At 43.1% G+C, this 23,862-nt stretch overlaps 1 protein-coding gene across 1 annotated transcript in view; it reads right to left on the reverse strand.

The window, feature by feature from the left end:
- dusp22a (dual specificity phosphatase 22a) overlaps positions 1 to 23,862 on the reverse strand; it is a 129,743-nt gene that overhangs the window by 66,431 nt on the left and 39,450 nt on the right. Inside the window, exon 4 of the mRNA XM_041192676.1 lies at positions 7,944 to 7,993. Within this exon, the coding sequence (XP_041048610.1) occupies positions 7,944 to 7,993 (50 nt within the window). The remainder of the gene's footprint in view (positions 1 to 7,943; positions 7,994 to 23,862) is intronic.

Below are 23,862 nucleotides of genomic sequence, written 5' to 3' on the forward strand. Positions count from 1 at the left end.
ATTATACTCTGCCAAGGAAAAACTGATCAGTGTAGAGAATCAACTTTCATGTTCTAAAGATGCATTTGATTAGGAAAAACAAGAACTAATGAGAACACTAGAATATCGCTCACATGAAACAGAACACTTGAAAAAGAACTTGAAACACTTGAATGATAAACTTGTAGAAACAAATTCAACAAAAATTAAAACTTAATGAACTTCAAACATTAGAAGTCTCTAGTAAGCGTCATGCAAAATGTCAGGAACAGGGATAAGAATTGCTGATGAATCAGAACAGTTGCTTGAAAGCGGAATTAACAACCAAAACTAATGAAATTCTTGAACGTCAATCCAATCTGAACAACATGAAGGATGGAATGTGCAGTATGCAAGAGCAATCCAGTACTGAAGACTTGTGCTCCAGAACTTGCCGCACACCTAGCCAAGCTGTTCTAGTACAGCTACAAGACTGGCATCTATTCGGCAATGTGGAAAATTGCACAGGTATGCCCTGCACACAAAAAGCAGGACAAATCCAACCCAGCCAATCAGTCTACTCTCGATCATCAATAAAGCAATGGAAGGGGTCATTAACAGTGCTATCAAGTGGCACTTGCTTAACAATAATCTACTCACTGACGCCCAGTTTGGGTTCCGTCAGGACCATTCAGCTCCTGACCTCATTACTGTCTTGGTTCAAACATGAACAAAAGAGCTGAACTCCCAAGGTGAGGTGAGAGTGACTGCCCTTGACATCAAGGCAGCATTTGACCGAGTGTGGCATCAAGGAGCCCTAGCAAAACTGGAGTCAATGGGAATCAAGGGGAAAACTCTCGGCTGGTCAGAGTCACACCTAGCACAAAGGAAGGTTGTTGTGGGTGTTGGAGGTCAGTCATCTCAGCTCCAGGACACCACTGCCGGAGTTCCTCAGGGTAGTGTCCTGAGCCCAACCATCTTCAAATACTTTACTAATGACCTTCCTTCCATCATAATGTCAGAAGTGGGGATGTTCACTGCTGATTTCACAATGTTCAGAACCATTCGCAATTCTTCAAATACTAAAGCAGTCCATGTCCAAATGCAGCAAGACCTGGACAACATCCAGGCTTGGACTGACAAGTGGCAAGTAACATTCATGCCACACAAGTGTCAGACAATGACCATCTCCAATAAGAGAGAATCTAACCATCACCCCTTGACATTCAATGGCATTACCATCACTGAATCCCCCACTATCAACATCCTGGGGGGCTTACCATTGACCAGAAACTGAACTGGATTAGCCATATAAATACTGTGGCTACAAGAGCAGGTCAGAGGCTAGGAATTGTGTAACGAGTAACTCACTCCCTGACTCCCCAAAGTCCACCATCTACAAGGCACAAGTGAGGAGTGTGATGGAATATTCCCCACTTGCCTGGATGAGCACAGCTCCCACAACAATCAAGAAGCTTGACACTGTCCAGGACAAAACAGCCCACTCAATTGGCACCACATCCACAAACACTCTCTCCCTCCACCACCAACGCAGCAGTGTGTACCATCTCCAAGATGCATTTCAGGAATTCACCAAGGCTCCTTCGACAGCACGTTCCAAACCCACGACCACTATCACCTAGAAGAACAAGGGTAACAGATAGATGGGAACACCACCACTTGGAAGTTCCCCTCCAAGACACTGACCATCCTGACTTGGACATATATCACCGTTCCTTCACTGTCACTGGGTCAAAATCCTGGAACTCTCTTCCTAACAGCACTGTGGGTGTACCTACACCACATGGACTGCAGCGGTTCAAGGAGGCAACTCACCACCACCTTCTCAAGGGCAGTGAGGGATGGGCAATAAATGCTGGCCCAGCCAGCGAAGCCCACATCCCGCGAATGAATAAAAATAAAAAGCAGAAAAGTTGAATTCTACATAACAGATTGGAGATCAAATAATAGAATTGGAAGAATCTAAGGGGCAGTCAGTGACCATGGAAGAAAGATTCCAAAAAGAACTTAATGCCCAGGCAAAGTTGTTAAACTTACACAAGAGTTCTGCAGATAACTCTGAAATATAAACAGCTCAACTTGCTGAGCTGGATGAAAAACTTCATGAGCTCAAAAAGCAACTGGAAAAGGAAGTATTCAAAAATTTGGCTAAAGTTGCAAAACAATTGGGAATGAAGGTTTCATTGTTGAAATGTGAACTTCCATTAATGTCGCAGTGAGCAGCGTGATGAAAGGTGAGGGAAAGCACGATGGGGACAAGAACAGCATTCGCCCACCCCGGAAAAAGCAGGATAAATCAATAAGTACCTTTCACCACAACTGCCGAATCAACAAAGAGCGGTTCTAAACTAAGGGATGGAAATAGAGGATAAGGAGATACTCAGATGGGCGAAACAACCTCCAAGTCAACAGAGTTCACCTGCAACGACAGAGCGTACCACACCTCTGACAGTAATGCGAAAGGAATAATTAGAAGGCCTCCAGGCTGCCTGAACCTATGAACTCAAAGACTTGAAAGGGGGAGGTGGGGTTGTAATAATGATGTAAGTACATAGGGTAAACTAGGATAACTTGAAATACATTGGATAAAGACTTGGGGGGAGGTGTAGTATAAGGGTCTGGCACATATAGGGCAGAATTTTCATTCGGCGTGCGGGGGCAAGCCCGACACACCGGAATATAAAATGACGCACGATGACGATGTCCCACAATACTTCATTGGACAGGCGCATGCCAGAGTCGGCTGTGCACCCGCCGATAATTGATAGACCTATTAAGGCCATTAAAGAGGTAATTTAACATGAATTTTATGCTGCCTGTCCAACTTCATAGTTGGCCATCGCATAGGCCAAGCGGCCTTTATGTTTTTTTAGGAAACCTCAACCACGAGCAGGATGAGGTTTCCTAAAGCTAATAATGATTATATGAAAACTTTTTCTGAAAAATAACAACATGTCCCATCTCTTGTGACAGACACATGAGGGGACATGTTTTATTAAACTTTTATTGTTTTTATTTATTTTTTTAAAAAGCGCTTCCACACGAAAGAACGCTGGACCCGACTCTCCCTCTTCTCCCTGCCCGCAAAGGTAGCGATCAGAGCTACCGCATATGTATGATGCTGGGCGGGCCTTAATTGGCCTGCCCGCGTAAAAGGCAGTGCGGAGCTGATCATGGGCGGATTCCCGACCGCCCCCACCTGCTCCCACTGAGCCTGCCTGATGAATGGAAAATCCTGGCTATAGGGTTAATGTGGGATGTGTACAGTATCGCCCACACAGTGATGTAACAGAAAACATGACTCTAGAAGTCTGGCTAGTGTTGGACAGAGCCATGTGCACACACAAGCATGGAGACAGCTCCTAGCTTGAACACTTTACTGTATACATGTCCATTGTTGTAGTTAACGTTGTAGCTGACCTACTTAAGACTATGAAGACTTCATTAAGACCTACCAAACAGTACCCAGCACCCCACCACAGTAACCAGGAAGGCAACCCTTCTTAAGGGCAATATATACTGGCCTAGCCAGTGACACCCATATCTCATGGGTGAATTAAAAATATTAAGAATCCTTTTCCCGGCTATTTTTGCACCATATCACTGTTAAGGTAAACATGTTGCAGTTAGTGCCTGCAACTCACCAGGCTTACTAGTTACAATTAATGTATTGTATGTGTAGTACTTTGAGAAATTTGTCCGGTGCAATGCAGGGACCTGTTCACTGCAAACAAAAGGAATATGATCAAGAATTGCACCGTTTTTGAATTACCCGGGAGTTTGGGGAGCCTACAGTTCCGTGTTGCTTTCTCCATGACAATGCCTCAGTCAATCAGAGTCAACTTGTCAACCAATCAGCACCCTTTTCTCCTGTAGTATAAATTGTTGTGATCGTTTGAAATCTGGCATTCTTGCATTTGTCCTAATGAGTGCAAGATGAAAAGCTTCAGCAACATGTCTCTATTTTCAGCAATATCCTAGTTCTGTAATACCAAGTGACTGTTTGTCCTATGTAGTGAAGTTCCGCACTGTGCCTTGCACGCTAGCAGTACCTACTAGATGGTCGTGGACTTTTTACCCATAAACGTACAATATGCGTGGAATCCCCTTTTAGCATCACAGCCTTTCGCAAAATTCACTTTACTTTACTTCCACCTCCACAATATCACCTACTCCGACCCTGTCTCAGCTCACCTGCTGCTGAAGCAATCATCCATGCCTTTACTACCTCTAAAGACCACTATTCCAGTGCTCTGCTGCCTGGCCTCTCAACTTCCATCTTACCCCTAATTCATGGTAATCCTGCTCATCATCACCCTTGTGATATTGGTTCCTTGTCCAGCAACAGCTGAATTTTAAAATTCTCACTCTTGCTTTCAAATCCCTCACTGGCCCCTCCCATCCTTTCCACATAACCTCTTCCAGCCCTACCACCCTCCGAAATTACTACGCTCCTCTAATTCTACCTCTTGCGCATCCCTGCGTTCCACCATTGGTGATTGTGTTTTCATTTGGGTCCGAAGCTCTGAAATTCCCTCGCAAACCTCCATGCCTCTCTATTTCTGTCCCCACCCCCCCCTACCGCCCTTCAAGATGCTCCTTAAAATCTGGCTGTTAGGCCAAGCTTTTGTCCTTATGTGGCTCAGTGTTCAATTGTCCAATAATACTTTTGTGGAGTGCTTTGGGACATTTTACTATGTTAAAGACACTATATAATGTACGGTGTTGCTGTAATACAAAAACAGGTCTTTCTTTTTAGAATTTATCCATGCTGTCTGTTTTCATGACCTCTGACATCTCCACAATGGCAACCAGTGAACCCATTGACAGATCGCCATCCTTTTAGCATGAAATCGGCCACTGTCTCAATCAGCACAGCTGCTGGCTTACTCTTCTTTCAAAGATCTCGCAGCTGCAGTGTCAGCAGTTCAGGAATATTAGCAGAAGCCGAAAACGTAGACGGAGACATCTGCACCAATGCTTTCAGCTATCACCATTTTGCAATGTGTCTTTTAGCCAAACCAAGCTCCTTACTCTGCCAGCGGAAATCTAGCTGTGCAAAAAAGAAGCGTGTGCACAGTTTTTGATATGCAAAATGGTCTGCTTTTACTGTTGTGCTTTGGAAGCAGGATCAGAAATCTCACAGTCCCCCTGTTTGAAATGTTCTTGGTGTCTGCACGATCCCAGATGGATTTTCACGCTTATGGCAATTGTGAAATCAAAATTTTAAAAGCGCACACGGCTGCAGAAGAGTCACTTCTGTAAAAAAGAGACCTTGTGCCTTCCTTCCTGTGGTATTTCTCCTGGATACATTCTGATTGCAAAAAGGAATAAAAAGTGGTGTATTGACCAGAAAACCATTTCTTGTAAACGGAGACATTAGTTCTCTATAATCCAATTCGAGAGGCAGAGCCAACACTCACTTTGTTTCTTTATGTCTGATGTTCAACAGGGATGTTTGAAAACCTGTTCTCCTAGGGGGTTGGCTGAAGGGTTTGCAGTAAAACTAGCTTGCAGAGAGTCAAAACAGACTCAGCATAATATCCCCAGAGAAGATTTCCTTACAGGCAACAGGGTGTCACTCAATCGCTCCCATCAGTAGAGAAGTCTCTCTGGGGCAGCAATCGTTATTATTACAGTTAAACAAAGTGCAAAAAGCATTAATTGCGAGCACAAATTCCGGATTACATAGAGTTTCAGACACTGGAGACTCCGTTACAGTTTAAAATTGAACGTGAATGGTGGACAACACCTGGGCCACCCACCCAACCCCAGAAAATGCTGACTGCTCACAACTAAACTGGCGCACGGTATCTGAGGCAAAGCATTGCTTAAAAGGTAGCAAAGGATCAGAAAAAATCTAAAACTCCAAAAGAGCAGAGAGAAAAGATTTTTGCATTCATGTAGACTTTGACAACCTCAGGATGTCCCAAGGCACTTCACATGAAGCACATTTGAAGGGTAGTCATTGTTGTAAGAAACGAGGGAGCCAATTCACAATAAGGTCCCAAAAGCAGCAATGTCATAATGGCCAGATGTTGAATGAGGGGTAAACATCAGTCAGGACACTGGGGAGAACTCTCCATCTCCTCATTGAAATAGTGCCTTGGGATCTTTTATGGGGCCTGAGTTGAATATCTCATCTGAAAGACAGCACCTCTGACAGTAAGAATAGACCAAGGAAATGCTGGTACAAGCTAAATGAGGACAAGACTGAATATTAACTAGCCTGACCTCAATTCAAAGCAATGTAGCCCAGCACTCATTTCTTCAGTAACAGCCAGAATCGGTTTTCTGCCTATAAATTGTACTATAGTGAAATGACCATTGGAAAGGTATATTAAGCACAGTTAGTTCTTAACCATCTTACTGTTATAAACATCAAAGCCAATAAACAGGGACATCATAATGCATTTTTTGATAGCGTCTGAACACTCTCAATGGTGGAGGTGTGATGAAGGGGAAGTATTTTCAATGTGAACTACTTCTCTTCATCGAAGGGATTGCTTCATAGTTTCCACTGGGTGGAAGAAAGGAAAATCAGACATATCACAATGAGGATGCAGCCACCATGCTGGTTGCCTCCATCAAACCAGGTCAGACCAGCAGCAGTTTGACTACACAGGACTTTCATTATGTCAAGCAGGTATTCAAATTTTCCCTGGTATTCAAGTTCTGGCATTCAAACGTAACACCCTCTCTCCTGTGAACACTGGAAGTGATAGACTAACCGGGCAGAGGTTGTTCCACTACCATTTTGCTCTTTATTGACCGGACAATATTTTTCTATCCTGGCAAAATATGAAGACTGGCCCTGGAACGAACAACCATTTTCAGGAAGTGAATACCTTCTTATTAAAATCATCGGAACTGAAGAAATTAGAGATGGGTACACCTTCCCTGGATCTCAGACACAGTTAGCACTAGGAGTAAAACAGAGTTTCACTCTCTGGTTCTGGGTTGGGCAGTCTGATTGCTGGTGTGTCTAGAAATTTTCTAAATTCCAAACTTTGCTGCTTAATCAATTTTGAACTTAGCAAATGGTGAGAACAATATGTATACAGGCTTAAGATCTAAAATCAGATTGCTCCATTTATTTTCTGCCTTATTTCATATTCCTGTCTTTTCTTAACCATTGATCAAGACAACCTGTTCTTGGCTTCTTCCCAGAAAGGTGAGAGGTGTTTGAAGCCATCCTACTCAAATTTAAAGTTTTGGATAGGCTTCTGGTCATAAAGAGTTATCATCTGATCACCTCTAGCCTCTGTCCAACTCCCTCGTCAGGTCCTTGCTTTATGGTTATTTTTATGGACCTTTTTCTCTCTCCTGTTCCTCAGAAGTTCCAAATACAGCATCCTACATGCCCTTTCTTCTTCCTGTATCCTCAATGTTGAAATCAAGACTTGTTAAATTGTGCCTTACTCAAACTCATTCTGTGCCATTATGTCAAAATGTAGAACTCCTTAGCTCCCTTAGTTTTCCCTTCTTCCTACCACCCGCAGGCTTTAGAAACTGATTTCTGGCTTCTCTTCACCATTATCCCTTGATTTACCTCATCTTCTCTGTGACTCTTTGCAAACTTGTTTACGCCCTGCAATGCAGGCCTCGTCTTAATACTTTTCTCTCCAATAATTTTTAAAAAAGAATCAAAAGGTGCTGAACACCAGGTAGGTTTCTAAATTATATGAAACCTTGGTGCAGCCATGCACTGCAGAAATGCGATTTATCCTTGCAGCCTTTAATGCCACAATTATCGACCTCTTAAAACCAAATTCAGATTCCTCCTCTCTAGCATGTGAAACCAGAAACTAAAGCTGCCAGAGGGGAGGAACAAAAAGCACAGCAAGATATACAATTGTGCCAGTGCTTTCTCAGATAAACGAATGAAAAGGGTTCCTCAGTAAATCCCTCTCAAAGGTTTGCTTTCAGTTCAGCTTTAAGAATTTGTGGTGGTCAATACTTACAGATTCTGGCTTGAAGAATCAGCTGCAGCGATACAAAGGTATGTCATATCCTGCCAAGGGAAAAGAAGCACAGTGTCAGCAAGGTAACTTCTCTGCCTCCTGCGCTTTTCATACATGGTGTGGGGCAGTGTAATTTTATCCTAACCTGCTAGTGGGAAGAGGAAACCCAGACAAGGTTGAATGGTGGTGGATTTTACATCCTGTCTTATATTCCTCTCCAGTGATTTCAATAGTGAGGACAGGTGGTGTTTAAAATCAGCTTTGCATCTGAACCCCTGATTTTTGCGATGGGCAAGTTGGGTTAAACCTTTGAAGTGCAGCCACGTAAGGAATATATCAATCAAGTTACGCACAGCAAGCTCCCACAAACAACAACGCAGATCAACTGCCTTTTCTCGGTGACATTGATTGTGGGATAAACACCGGCAGGACAGTGCAGCAAACTCCCCTGCTTTTCTTCAAAAATAGTGCCAGGGGTTCAATTATGCCCACCTGAGGGAGCAGATGGGGTCTCAGTTTAAGTCCTCACCTGAAAGATTGGCACCACTGACAATGCTGCCCTCCCTCACTCCCGCACTAGAGGATCGGCCTGGGCTTCTGTGCTTAAGTCTCTGTCTGAAGTGGTGAATTTTAAATTTGTGTCCAGTAGCTCCTTTTTACTAAATACCTCATTCTTTACCAGCTTGTCACCACTGCTTATTGTTATGTAAGATCTGTATGACATAGGTGGGAGATACGATGTCATGGACACAAGATTTGTCAATGTCTCCTTAACTCCCATCTATCCCTGAACTTCTATCTTGCTCCACCTGCTCCACCCCTCCTTATACAGTATATATTTCTACTTCTCTCTAGCTCTGAAGAAGAGTCATATGGACTTGAAACGTTAACTCTGGCCTGAGTTTTTCAGGCGGCGGGTGGGCTCAGCGGGAGCGGGCAAGAGCAATCACAGAGCCGAACGCCGCCCGTGATCGGCTCCACACTGCCATTTTACACGGGCGGGCCAATTAAGGCCCGCCCAACGTAAGACGCGAGCCATAGCGCTCAGTGCTACCTGTGCAGGCCGGGGTGGGGGGGCGGGGGGGGAGCAGTGGTGGTGTGGAGGAGAGAGAGCCGGGGCCATGCACGCATGCAAAAGAGTGCTTCAATCTCCCTGAGGCACAGGGCTGCCTCAGGGAAATTGCATCGCTATTGTAAATAATGACTAGAAGGTTTACAAATTTATTTAAACATGTCCCCTGATACGACTGTGTCACATGAGATGGGACATGTTTTCATATTTATGAAACTTTTTTAATATAATCAATAAAAGCTTTAGGAAACCTCGTGGATGAGGTTTCCTAAAAAGCCCAAAGGCCGCTTGGCCTTTTCGCCTGCCAGCCAACCTTAAGGTTGGACGGGCAACATTAACAAGCACCTTAATCAGTTCCTTAATGGCCTCAATAGGCCGTTTACATATCGGCGGGCATGCAGCCGACCCTGGCCCGTGCTCGCCGAATGAAACATCGCGAGACAGTGCAATGGTGTCAGGACACATGCCCGATGTCATCGTGCGTCATTTTATGCATCGATGTATTGAGCCCATCCCCCACAGGCCGACTGAAAAATCCTGCCCTCTGTTCCCCTCTCCACAGACGATGCCAGACCTTCCAGCATTTTTTTTAATATTTCAAACTCCAAAACCTTTATACAGGGGTGGATATTACAACAGGAGCTTGTATTTATACAGTAACCTTGTAAAACATACCAACGTACTTCACAGGAGCATTATCAAACAAAGTTTGATTTCAAAAAAGCCACATAATGAGGACAGTATGACAAGCGTTTTGTCAAAGAGATGGGCTTTAAAGTGAGTCTTCAAAGAGCGAAAGAAGGGAAAGAGGCGGAAAGATTTAGGGAGCAAATTCCAGAACTTAGGGCCAAGGCAGCAGAAGGTATAGCCAGCAATGGTGGTGTGTATTTGGGATACATAAGAGGCCAGAATTGGAGGAGCGCTGATGCGAATTTTAAAATCGAGGCATTGCCAGACCAGAAGCCAATGTACATCAGCTTGGATAGGGATGATGGGTGAACAGCAAATACACAGCAAACCAGGCAATGCGACTGCCTGCCACGAATTCACAACTACAAGTAATGAAAATAGAATAGCAACAGAAAACATTAGAAATATACAACAGGTTCATCAGCATCTGAAAAGGAAAAGACTATTTAACAGTTTAGCACCCACAACTGAGCTCAGTGATCCAGATGGCATCTGACCAACCCTCTATACAACTGAAGTGCTGCGTTCTCACCTTTGACTTTCAATCCATTTCACATAAAGGCCAATATTCCAGTTGCCTTTTTTGATTGCATTTTGTATCTGTACACTAGCTTTTATGGATTTGTGTACAGGGACACCTAAATCCCTTTTCTCCTCCACAGCTCCAAGTCTTTGAACAATGAAGGAAAGATCCCAATTTGCCTTTTCCAAATTCAAAGTGAGGATTACAAACGTCCTCACATTGAGCTCCATCTGCATTAGTTTTGCCCATTCGCTTAGCCTATGTTCCACCCTCCAACTTACCATGGCCCCTTAGTGCCATACACTAATAGAGATATACAACTCTCTCTTCCTAATTGACCGCACTACTGACTTAAAAAAAAAATTAGTAGTTTACTCAGTCATGACTTCCCCTTCATAGATCCATGTTGTCTCCCTTTGATCAATACTTGTCCAAGTCCACCAGTCACCCTGCTGCTGATAAATACTTGCAGTAGCTTCCCTGCAATTGATTAAGGTCTCTCTTACCTTCCTGCTGTCTCCCTCCCTTTTTAAATAATGAGGTGACATTTGAAATGTTCCAACCCAAAGGCAAAATCCTTGCATCAGGAGAGCTTTGGAAAATCTTGCCTATAATTGCGAAATATGATCTGCGATTTCTTCACCTATATCTTTGAATATGAAAGCCATCACATCCCATTATTTTCTCCATTTTTTAAACTTCACTAAGTTAGTCCCCTTGCACTGCTACTATTTTGTCCCTTCCTCCACTGTGAAAGTGGATACGAAGTGCTCACTTAACAAGTCTGCAATTCACTTTTTGAGTATTGCTCAAAAAAGGGACATGCTGTCAAAACTTTTCATCTTAGACTTATCAGGACAGATTCATAAGAATACCAATTCTAAAGGGAAGAAAAACTTATACTGCATGAGAGAGAAATGAATTCACTTCTTGTCCATTACAGTCTTGGCTAAATCCATCTTAATGAGTCAACATTTCCCTTTACTACCCTTTTCTCTTAATAAGTCTTTTAATGACCAGCACAGTATTACTCAGTATTTAATTTCTCAGTACGGTATAGCTCATTATGCAATTTCTCAGTGAGGTGTCTCTTAGTGTGTAATTTCTCAGTGCCACATAATTCGGCGTGTGCTTTCTCAACGCAGTATAACTCAGCACATCATTTTACCGTGCTGTATCTCCCAGGATAGACAACTCAGAGTGTAATTTCTCAGCAGGTTGAAAGCAGAATCTTTGTGCAGTTTTGCCCTCAGTATGGGACCTCAGACTGTGCTATACTTAAACATTAAATTCTCAATGTGGAATCTAAGGCCAGAACTTTACGTCCCGCGGGTGGGTGAGCGCCGCACGACCTGAACGGGCATAAAATTGCGCGAGATGACGTCAGGCAAGTGTCCCGACATAGTCGCGCACTCGTGCGATATCTCACTCGGCGGGCACGCACGGCAGTCGGAAGAGCGCCCGCCAACAATCAAGCGGGCGATTAAGCTCATTAACAGCCCGAGTGTAAGTGACTTTTCGTGGCCGGTCCAGCGTTATGGTTGGCGGACGGGCCAATCGGCCAGGCGGCCTTCACATTTTTGATGAAAACTCATCCAAGGGCGGGATGAAATCTCCGTTAGGGTATAAAATAAAAATAAATATCCGGGGACAGAATTTTTAGGGGGTATGCTTTCAGGAGCTTGACTGTGCCGCAGGGACATTTTTTTGCAGCTTTTTTCTGCTTTCCTTTATTATTTGGAGGTCTGCAGCTCCCTGGGGGCATCTGTCTGTCTTCAGGGAGCTCAGCGGGAGCGCTCACCAGTACCCGCACTGGCGTCGGCACCCGCCCTCTTCCCGGCCCCAACGGCAGTGCTGGGCCTTTCTCAGGGCGCATTTCACACCGGCCGGCCGGCAATTGATCAGCCAGTGTGAAATCACAGTCGGGGGCTGATCACAGTTGGGGGACCTTTTCCCGTCCACTCATGGTCCTGCCAATCACATGCACCCGACGAGCGCAAGATTCAGGCCTTAGTGTGTGGTACGCTGAAATATAAATCAGCATAATGTGCTGGCCAGTTTACACCACTCTCCCATTTATTTTGTGCACCCAGCAGCTCACCCTCATCCTCCCCCTGAATTTAAAGAACTGGCTGCATTTGCACATTAAACTCAAATTAAACTTGCTGCTGAAGGGTTGGGTTTATGTTTAACAGCTTAAGTGTCCATTTAACAACGTAATTGTTAATGCGATGCCAATCACCCCTCCTGCCCTGAAAGGGAACTATTTAAGATAAAAGCTAAATATGCAGAAGCTAGAAATCTGAAATAAAAAGAGAAAATGCTGGAAAAACTCAACAGGTCTGGCAGCATCTGTGGAGAGAGCAACAGAGTTAACGTTCTGAGCCCGTACCACTCTTCTTCAAAGCTAAAGAGAAGTAGAAATGTAATGGATTTTATACAGTTTATACTTGAAAGTGGGTGGAGCGGCTGGAGCAAAATGGGTCAGCGATAGGTGGGGGCTAAGGAGAAATTTGACAAAGTTGCCATGGACACAAAGGGAGCATTAAATGCTAAAGAAGGTGCTGATAATAGCATAAAGGTAGGAAAGCAGAACTATTTAAACTCTTCATGCCCATTCCTGCATTTACTAAATTCTTCTAAGAGATTTTTAAAATATATGTATTTTTCTTATTTTTCCTTTCTGCTTATTTTTCCTCTCTTAATGGATATAATAAATAGTAATCCGTCCTGCTGAGCATTTCCAGCATTTTACATTTATATTTCAGATTTCCAGCATAAGCAGTATTTTGTCTTTCCTTTCCTCTCTTTATGTCTCCTTCTTTATCTGATTTGACAATAATTCACCCTACTTCCTCCTTCTGCTTCTTTCTCAATCTGTAAATCCGTTTTGGTTAAGGAGTTAGGCTGTTGGTCTTGGCGTCTGCTGAGGTCACAGATGCATCATTGCCCTCACCACACTCACATTCTATCAGCTCTCACTTACAGCAACTTACAGGGTGAAAGATCTTCTGGAAGAAGGTTGAGGAGGAATGTCTAACCAATGGTATATATCGCAAGATGGCCCATTCCCACAATATTTCAGCCATTATAGTGAATATAGTACATTAGGCAATCAGCACATTATATATTACAGTAAATTCACTAGACTGGACAAGGCAGAGACACATCCCATGTTGTAGTAATGATGATGCTTGACCTTCAATCTCAAAGTAATTGACATCAAGTGTCTTACTGCCTTATAACAGAGGACTAACTCTCCACTGCTGAGAGGAACACAGTTAACGTTTCGAGTCCGAATGACCCTTCAACAGAACTAAGTAAAAATAGAAGAGAGGTGAAATATAAGCTGGTTTAAGGGGGGGTGGGACAAGTAGAGCTGGATAGAGGGCCAGTGATAGGTGGAGATAACCAAAAGATGTTACAGACAAAAGGACAAAGAGGTGTTGAAGGTGGTGATATTATCTGAGGAATGTGCTAATTAAGGGTAGAAAGCAGGACAAGCAAGGTACAGATAGTCCTAGTGGGGGTGGGGTGGGGTGAAGGAGTCGAAAAAGGCTAAAAGGTAGAGATAAAACAATGGATGGAAATACATTTAACAATAATGGAAATAGGTGGGAAAAGAAAAATCTATATAAATTATTGGAAAAAAAGGGGGGAGGAATCAGAAAGGGGGTGAGGATGGAGGAGGGAACATGATCATGAACTCTCTCCTCCACCCCCTTTCCGATTCCCCCCCCACTTTTTTTCCAAAAATTTATATAGATTTTTCTTTTCCCACCTACTTCCATTATTTTTAAATGTATTTTCATCCATTGTTTTATTTCTACCTTTTAGCCTTTTTTGATTCCTTCACCCCACCCCACCCCCACTAGGGCTATCTGTACCTTGCTTGTCCTGCTTTCTACCCTTAATTAGCACATTCCTTAGATAATATCACCACCTTCAACACCTCTTTGTCCTTTTGTCTGTGACATCTTTTGGTTATCTCCACCTATCACTGGCCCTCTATTCAGCTCCACTTGTCCCACCCCACCTTAAACCAGCTTATATTTCATCTCTCTTCTATTTTTACTTAGTTCTGTTGAAGGGTCATTCAGACTCGAAACATTAACTGTGTTCCTCTCCGCAGATGCTACCAGACCTGCTGAGTTTTTCCAGGTATTTTTGTTTTTGTTTTGGATTTCCAGCATACTCAGTTTTTTGCTTTTAACTAACTCTCCACTCTCTTGTAAGTAATATAGCCCGCCATTGCTTTAACAGTAGTTATATCTAGGAAATATCAATGTTATTATTTCATGTCGTTATTTAATACTTTTATTAGATTCCTAATAGATTAAGAGACTTTGATACCCATATATCTTATTATTACAGTTCCAATTGCTTGGAGTTCCTGGAACAATAGATCTTCAGTCACCCAGGAGGCATGTTGGAGGTCATTTTTGGTGACGTGCCCAGCATGAAGAACAGGATGTTCATCTAAATCACTCAACAAACTTTGCTTAGCTATTGCTATGACAACATCTCACAGGGCAGTATTACTAAACAACTTAGTATGTCTCAGGAAGAATGCCATTCTGTCACCTTAGCTGAAATAGTTTTGTAGATGAACTGTGCAAGGAAGGCTTAAGTAGGGAAATTATCACATCGCCTCAATTATATCAGCACCAAAGGCAATTAAATAGCTTTTAAGAGTGGATCTTCTAGCATGTTGCACGAAATTGGAAGATACAGAGACAGGAATTACTTACAATTTTACAGCACAGAAACAGGCCATTCGGTCCAATACATTTTTTACATGTTTGTGCTTCACAAAAGCCTCCTCCCATCTTACCTTATCTCACCTTACATTCCATTTCATTTAGCATCTTTGTCACTTGTCAACTGCAGTCATGATCATGAATTTCCCTTTATCCTGCACGTAACTTCATTAGCACACGGGAGCAACAGCTGCCCCTACTTTACAACAGTGACTACACTTCAGAAGCATATTGGCTGAAAAGTGCTTTTGGACCTCCTGAGGTCATGAAAGGCACTATATAAATGCAACTTGTTTCTTTTTTTTTTACCACTCCTCCTTTCATCTGTTCTCCTCCTTTAAGACCCTCATCAAAACCCACCTCTTTGACTGAGATTTAAGTCACCACCTTCAGAAAGTCACTCTCTTTGGCTCGCTATCCAACTTTGGCTGATCACACTTCCATGAAGTACTTGGCCTGTTTTTGAACTCAAACTGTTCTAAACTCAGCTGCCTGTATCCGAACTCACACCAAGTCCTGTTCAACCTCACCTTGTGCTTGCTGACCTGCATTGGCTCCTTATCCCTACAATCCTGCAAGGTCCCTACTGTGCTCCTCCAACCTTGGCCTCTTGTGCATCCCCAATTTTCATTGTTTAACCGCTGATGATCATGCCTCCAGCTACCTGGGCCCTAAGTTCTTGAATTCCCTCCCTAAACCTTTTCACCGCTCTACCTCTCTCTTCACCTTTAAGAATGCTCCTTCAGGCCTGACTCTTTGACCAAACTTTTGGTCCTAATATCTCTTTTATGTGGTTCAGCGCTAAACTTAGTCTGAGAATGCTACTTGAAGTGCCTTGGTATGTTTTACTATGTTAAAGGTGCTATATAAATGTAAGTTGTTGTTGTTGCTTTACCCATTGGGTGCCCTCATCCAAATACCAATTATTTATGTGCCAGGCTGGAAAGGGAACGCCAGCAGGTTTCCCAACTTCCAAATGTGCCCACTGCTAGCTGCAAGTCACTGGTTAGTGATCACCTGCTTATTCTACCCTCCCTAACTCTGTACCAACTCGAACAATCCTGCCACACAACTCTTTCTGTTTGGTTTATCATCAGGGAACTGTGTACTGGATAGGAAGAGGAGCCACAGGAGTAAATTCCCTTTCAGTTTTCCCTCCCTGTAATTAACCTTTACCGAACCTTTACAACAATAACTGAAAGGCTTTCGGGTAAGCTATTGCCGTCCACGCTCTTAACTGCCTTAACCTCACATTAACCTAGATATCAGAAGCTGTAACAAAGTAAATTACAGTTTCAGCTTTCAGAGGTCCATATCTGCTCTGCAGAACCTGAGTAAAAGCTACTGCAAAGTGAAGATGACTTAACATATGTAACATGATACCACAGTGACAGAGGCAGTACTACCGCTTATTATTAGGCTGCAATGATAATCAAATTAGGTCAGATTTTGTTGTGGCAGGGCATCGAAGATGTTTTGTAGGGCACGTTGCTGATAGTGTGAGCTGATGACACCACAGTGAGGGAAAGAGTACATCTGGAGTCTGAGTGAACACAGCTAGCATCTGTGTTCAAAATGAAGGATTGTGAAATTAATGTTACAAGGACTGAGGAAAGAAAAATAGAGAGTGAAAAAAAGAACGGGTTGAGAGAGATAGAGAAAAGAAACGGAAAATAAAAAAATCATATTTTACATCCTTAAAATTTGCAACTGCAATTAATACATTAAGGAATAAGACTCCACACTCATACTAGTTAATTTTCAGAATCAGGGAGGTTGCTTGGCAGTAATTGACACAGATCACAGTGTTAAAAGCATACATAAACTGAAATGGACAAGACTTGACTTCCTGTAATGAGTTTAGTTTTTATCTACAGTGCAAATCTAGCAATGTCACGCAGTTTAGTGTATTCCAATGATCAGGCAGACTGCGCGATGTTGTATTTGCAAAGCTAATGGTGGAGCAAAAACTCTTGGATATTTGAGCACCATTAATCTTGCCATTATTTTGACAGCAAGTTATGGCCCAACAGAGACAAGTATAAGTGGAGCTGCTATTTGGCCCATCTAGCTCATGCATGAATCGAAACCTATCTTTTCTCTGCTCCCCCTCCCTCCACCTTCATCATATCATCTAGCTCTGTCCAAAGTATATTTGGGATGATATTAACAAGATTTCTGTCAAGCCTGGAAAGCAAGTGAAAAATTTCCTCTCAAATTTATGAATTTAACAATAGTTACTGTAGGATCTGTAAATCCCAAGATTGGAGAACAGGAATCAACTGGAGTGAGACATTAGAGTGAGTTTAAATCCGGAAATAAAATTACTTAAAACATTTCCCTACTGTTGTCAAAAACAAAATCCAACGCATATCATTTTAGTTATCGATGGGTTGTGTGGTTAGCTGAAGAAGGTTGGGAAAAGGTTAAGGTGGAGCATAAACACCAGCACGGACCTTTTGGGCTGAATGGCCTCTTAATGCGCTGTAACTTTGCAATATATTTAACTGAGGTGCTGCTTTGCCAGCTGATGCAATGGAGGCCTGTTACAACAGCAACTTTCAAAGTTTACATAGCACCGTTGACATAGAAAGGTGCTTCAGAGGAGCATTATTACAGAGATCCCTTTGACCGGTAACCCAAATGGTCACTGCAGCTGGCAGATCAATGTATCGGAAGACTGCAGTCCCTGATGTGTGCTACTGATTTTGTGATCCTCAATGTGTCCCGCTCTGCTGACTAGCACTGCTCAATACCCACTGACGCTTAAACCAGCCACCCAGCTTTTCCTCTCCAATCTGCTGCTCAAGGTTTCAGTGCTACATAATGAAAACATTTGCACTTTTAATTTGCTAAATTGTGAAGTGATACTCCAAACGAAACAATATTACACAGTTAAAATGTTGTTGTTTACCGAAGGAACACCACTCTTCTGAATCGTACACAGCCTTAATCGGCACTCAGGGAAGGGACTGTCACTGTCCAGGATGCATCTGAAGTGGGGAAGGTAGATTTGCTGACTGACTCAAACTCTGCTGAGTGATGCATAAGCTTTGTACTACTGCCCCCTGGTGGATTCCTGCTGTAATATATTGGCAGTGCTCACGTTAAACCTGGTTTTGTTTCCTGCAAGCAACGTAAGATTCCTTCCTTAGGAAAAGTTTTTATCAAATGATCATTTCATTCATAGCCAGAAGAATATTTCCTTGTACCGCGGTATTCTTGAAGTGAAAAGTTAAAAACTGTACAGTGCTTTACTGTTTATCTAAAACATCATGGAGAAACCTTGGTGAAAGATGCTATAGAATCCACTGGTGTAATGGATCATTGAGTTCATATACCACCAGAGTAAAGCATGTCCATGTACTACCATGGCACAGTATGTTCATATACCATCAAGACACAGTGATTATGTACCACCATGACACAGAGTATTCATATACCATCATGACACAGTGTTTATGTACCACCATGACACAGAGTATTCATATACCATCATGACACAGAGTGCTCATGTAACACCATAGCACAGTGTATTCATGTACCACCATGGCACGGTGCATTCATGTACCATCATGGCACAGTGTGTTCTTGTAACACCATGGCACAGTGTGTTCATGTACCACCATGGCACAGTGTATTCATGTACCACCATGGTACAGTGTGTTCATGTACCACCATGGCACAGGGTGTTCATATACCACTATGACACAGTGTGTTCATGTACCACTATGGCACAGTGCATTCATGTACCATCATGGCACAGTGCGTTCTTGTAACACCATGGCACAGTGTGTTCATGTACCACCATGGCACAGTGTATTCATGTACCACCATGGCACACTGTATTCAGGCTATTACAAAGTTAATAAAGACATCAGTCAAACAAAGCTAGCACTCCCCTTTGCAATTGGGTAAATAGACCATCGTAGGCTGGATCCATTCCTTATTCTTTGAGCGCAGCCAAGCATTCATATGGACACGATCTGTAAAAACAGATGTCTAGCCGTCGGCTCGACCTGCTTCTGCTGAAAGATGCCAGATGGACTCATTAGGAAAATGTTCATTATACCTTGGCAGCCACACCCCTCAAGTCAACAAAAGCCCTGGAGAATAGAGCAGTTATTGTCATCGCTCCTGTACTACATTGAGACCTGGACGATGTATCGGCGACACATGAGAATGCTAGGGAAATTCCATCAGCAATGTCTCCATTACATCTCGGGATTCAATGGAACAACTGTCAAACAAATGCTAGTGTCTTGTTGAAGCCAACTGCACAAGCATTCAGGCAAAACTCCTGCAAAATCAACTCCAATGGACTGGACACTGTCTGGACAGCTGAAAAATGTCTCCCCCACCAGGTACTTTTTACACAACTCTCAGATATTAAATTCACTGTTCATACATTGAGGAAAGGATAAATCTGGAGCCAGTCTTTTCCTTAATCCAGGTTTATTTGCAAGACTACAGATTAATGTACCACTATAACACAGTGTATTCATGTACCACCATGGCACAGTGTGTTCATGCGCCCACATGGCACAGTGTATTCATATACCACCATGACACAGTGTATTCATGTACCACCGTGGCTAAATGTATTCATGTACCACCATGGCTAAATGTATTCATGTACCACCATAGCACACTGTATTCATGTACCACCATGACACTGTATATTCAAATACCACCATGGCGCAGTGTATTCATATACCACCATGGCACAGTGTATTCATGTACCACCATGGCACAGCGTATTCGTGTACTACAAGGGCACAGTGTATTCATGTACCACCATGGCACTGTGTATTCATGTAGCACCATGGCACCGTGTTTTCTGTACCACCATGGCACAGTGTGTTCATGTACCACCATGGCTAAATGTATTCATGTACCACCATGGCACACTGTATTTGTGTACCCCATGACACTGTATTCATGTACCACCATGGCACAGTGTGTTCATGTACCACCATGGCACAGTGTATTCATATACCACTATGGCTCAGTGTGTTCATGTACCACCATGACACAGGTTGTTCATGTAGCACAATGGCACAGTGTATTCATGTACCACCATGGCACGTTGTATTCATGTACCTCCATGGCACAGTGTGTTTATGTACCACCATGGCACACATGTATTCATGTACCACCATGACACCGCGTATTCATGTACCACCATGGCACACTGTATTCAGGCTATTACAAAGTTAATAAAGACGTCAGTCAAACAAAGCTAGCACTCCCCTTTGAAATTGGGTAAATAGACCACTATGGGTTGGATCCATTCCTTATTCTTTGAGCGCAGCCAAGCATTCATATGGACACGATCTGTAAAAACAGATGTCTAGCCGTCTGCTCGACCTGCTTCTGCTGAAAGATGCCAGATGGACTCATTAGGAAAATGTTCATTATACCTTGGCAGCCACACCCCTCAAGTCAACAAAAGCCCTGGAGAATAGAGCAGTTATTGTCATCGCTCCTGTACTACATTGAGACCTGGACGATGTATCGGCGACACATGAGAATGCTAGGGAAATTCCATCAGCAATGTCTCCATTACATCTCGGGATTCAATGGAACAACTGTCAAACAAATGCTAGTGTCTTGTTGAAGCCAACTGCACAAGCATTCAGGCAAAACTCCTGCAAAATCAACTCCAATGGACTGGACACTGTCTGGACAGCCGAAAAAAGTCTCCCCCACCAGGTACTTTTTACACAACTCTCAGATATTAAATTCACTGTACATACATTGAGGAAAGGATAAATCTGGAGCCAGTCTTTTCCTTAATCCAGGATTTTTTGCAAGACTACAGATTAATGTACCACTATAACACAGTGTATTCATGTACCACCATGGCACAGTGTGTTCATGTTCCCACAGGGCACTGTGTATTCATGTACCACCATGGCACACTGTATTCATGTACCACCATGGCTAAATGTATTCATGTACCACCATGCCACACTGTATTCATGTACCACCATGACACAGTGTATTCATATACCACCATGGCACAGTGTGTTCATGTGCCACCGTGACACTATGTATTCATGTACCGCTATGGTACAGTGTATTCATGTGCCACCGTGACACAGTGTATTCATGTACCACCATGGCACAGTATATTCATGTGCCACCATGACACTGTGTATCCATGCACCACCATGGCACAGTGTATTCATGTACAACAATGGCACAGTGTATTCATGTAATACCATGACACAGACTGTTCATGTGCCACCATGACATAGTGTATTCATGTAGCTCCATGACACAGTGTATTCATTTACCACCATGGCACAGTGTATGCATGTACCACAAGGGCACAGTGTATTCATGTACCACCATGGCTAAATGTTTTCATATACCACCATGATACAGTGTGTTCATGTACCACAAGGGCACAGTGTATTCATCTACCACCATGGCTAAACATATTCATGTACCACCAGGATACACTGTATTCATGTACTACAAAGGCACAGTGTATTCATGTACCGCCATTACACAGATTGTTCATGTGCCACCATGACATAGTGTATTCATGTAGCTCCATGACACAGTGTATTCATGTACCACCATGGCACAGTGTATGCATGTACCACAAGGGCACAGTGTATTCATGTACCACCATGGCTAAATGTTTTCATATACCACCATGATACAGTGTGTTCATGTACCACAAGGGCACAGTGTATTCATCTACCACCATGGCTAAACATATTCATGTACCACCAGGATACACTGTATTCATGTACTACAAAGGCACAGTGTATTCATGTACCGCCATGACACAGATTGTTCATGTGCCACCATGACATAGTGTATTCATGTAGCTCCATGACACAGTGTATTCATGTACCACCATGGCACAGTGTATGCATGTACCACAAGGGCACAGTGTATTCATGTACCACCATGGCTAAATGTTTTCAGATACCACCATGATACAGTGTGTTCATGTACCACAAGGGCACAGTGTATTCATCTACCACCATGGCTAAACATATTCATGTACCACCAGGATACACTGTATTCATGTACTACAAAGGCACAGTGTATTCATGTACCGCCATGACACAGATTGTTCATGTGCCACCATGACATAGTGTTTTCATGTACCTCCATGACACAATGTATTCATGTACCACCATGGCACAGTATATTCATGTGCCACCATGACACTGTGTATCCATGCACCACCATGGCACAGTGTATTCATGTACAACAATGGCACAGTGTATTCATGTAATACCATGACACAGACTGTTCATGTGTCAACATGACATAGTGTATTCATGTAGCTCCATGACACAGTGTATTCATGTACCACCATGGCACAGTATATTCATGTGCCACCATGACACTGTGTATCCATGCACCACCATGGCACAGTGTATTCATGTACCACAAAGGCACAGTGTATTCATGTGCCACCATGGCTAAATGTATTCATGTACCACCATGGTTAAATGTATTCATGTACCACCATGGCACACTGTATTCATGTACCACCATGACACTGTATATTCATGTACCACCATGGCACAGTGTATTCATATACCACCATGGCACAGTGTATTCATGTACCACCACAGCACAGCGTATGCATGTACTACAAGGGCACAGTGTATTCATGTACTACCATGGCACAGCGTATTCATGTACCACAAGGGCACCGTATATTCATGTACCACCATGGCACAGTGTATTCAAGTAGCACCATGGCTAAATGTATTCATGTACCACCATGGCACAGTGTATTCATGTACCACCATGGCTAAATGTATTCATGTACCACCATGACACAGTGTATTCATGTGCCACCATGGCACAGTGTATTCATGTACTACCATGACACAGACTGTACATGTGCCACCATGACATAGTGTATTCATTTAGCTCCATGACACAGTGTATTCATGCACCACCATGGCACAGTGTATTCATGTACCACCATGGCACAGTGTAATCATGTATCACAAGAGCACAGTGTATTCATGTACCACCATGGCTAAATGTATTCATGTACCAAGATGGCACAGTGTATTCATGTACCACCATGGCTAAATGTATTCATGTACCACCATGACAGAGTGTGTTCATGTGCCACCATGGCACAGTGTATTCATATACCACCATGGCACAGTGTGTTCATGTACCACTAAGGCACAGTGTCGCCTACTTGGACTTCAGCAAGGTTTTTGATAAGGTCCCGCACGGAGACAGATAACGAAGGTAAGAGCTTATGGGATCCAAGGTAATTTAGTAAATTGGATTCAGAATTGCCTGAGTGGCAGGAAGATGTGGGTGATGGTTGAGGCGTGTTTTTGTGACTGGATGCCTGTGTCCAGTGGGGTTTCATAGGGATCGGTGTTGGGTCCCTTGCTGTTTGTGGTATATATAAACGATTTAGACTTGAATTTAGGAGGGTTGATCAGTAAGTTCACGGATGACACGAAAATTGGTGGGGTGGTAAATAATAGGACGATAGCCTTAGATTACAGGAGGGTATAGACGGGCTGGTCAGATGGGCTGATCAGTGGCAAAAGGAATTTAATCCAGATAAGTGTGAGGAGATGCAATTGGGTAGGACAAACAAGGCATGGGGATGGTAGGACCCTGGGAAGTACCGAGGGTCAGGGGGACCTTGGTGTGCATGTCCACCAGTCCCTTAAGGTAGCGGCACAGGCAGATAAGGTGGTTAAGAAGGCATATGGGATACTTGCTTTGTTTAGTTGAGTCATAGAATATAAGAGCAGGGAGGTTATGCTGAAACTGTATAAGACACCAGTTAGGCCACAGCTAGAGTATTGTGTGCAGTTCTGGAATCCGCATTATAGGAAGGATGTGATTGCACTA

Source organism: Carcharodon carcharias, chromosome 7 (assembly GCF_017639515.1).
Source record: "Carcharodon carcharias isolate sCarCar2 chromosome 7, sCarCar2.pri, whole genome shotgun sequence".
Lineage (NCBI taxonomy): Eukaryota > Metazoa > Chordata > Chondrichthyes > Lamniformes > Lamnidae > Carcharodon > Carcharodon carcharias.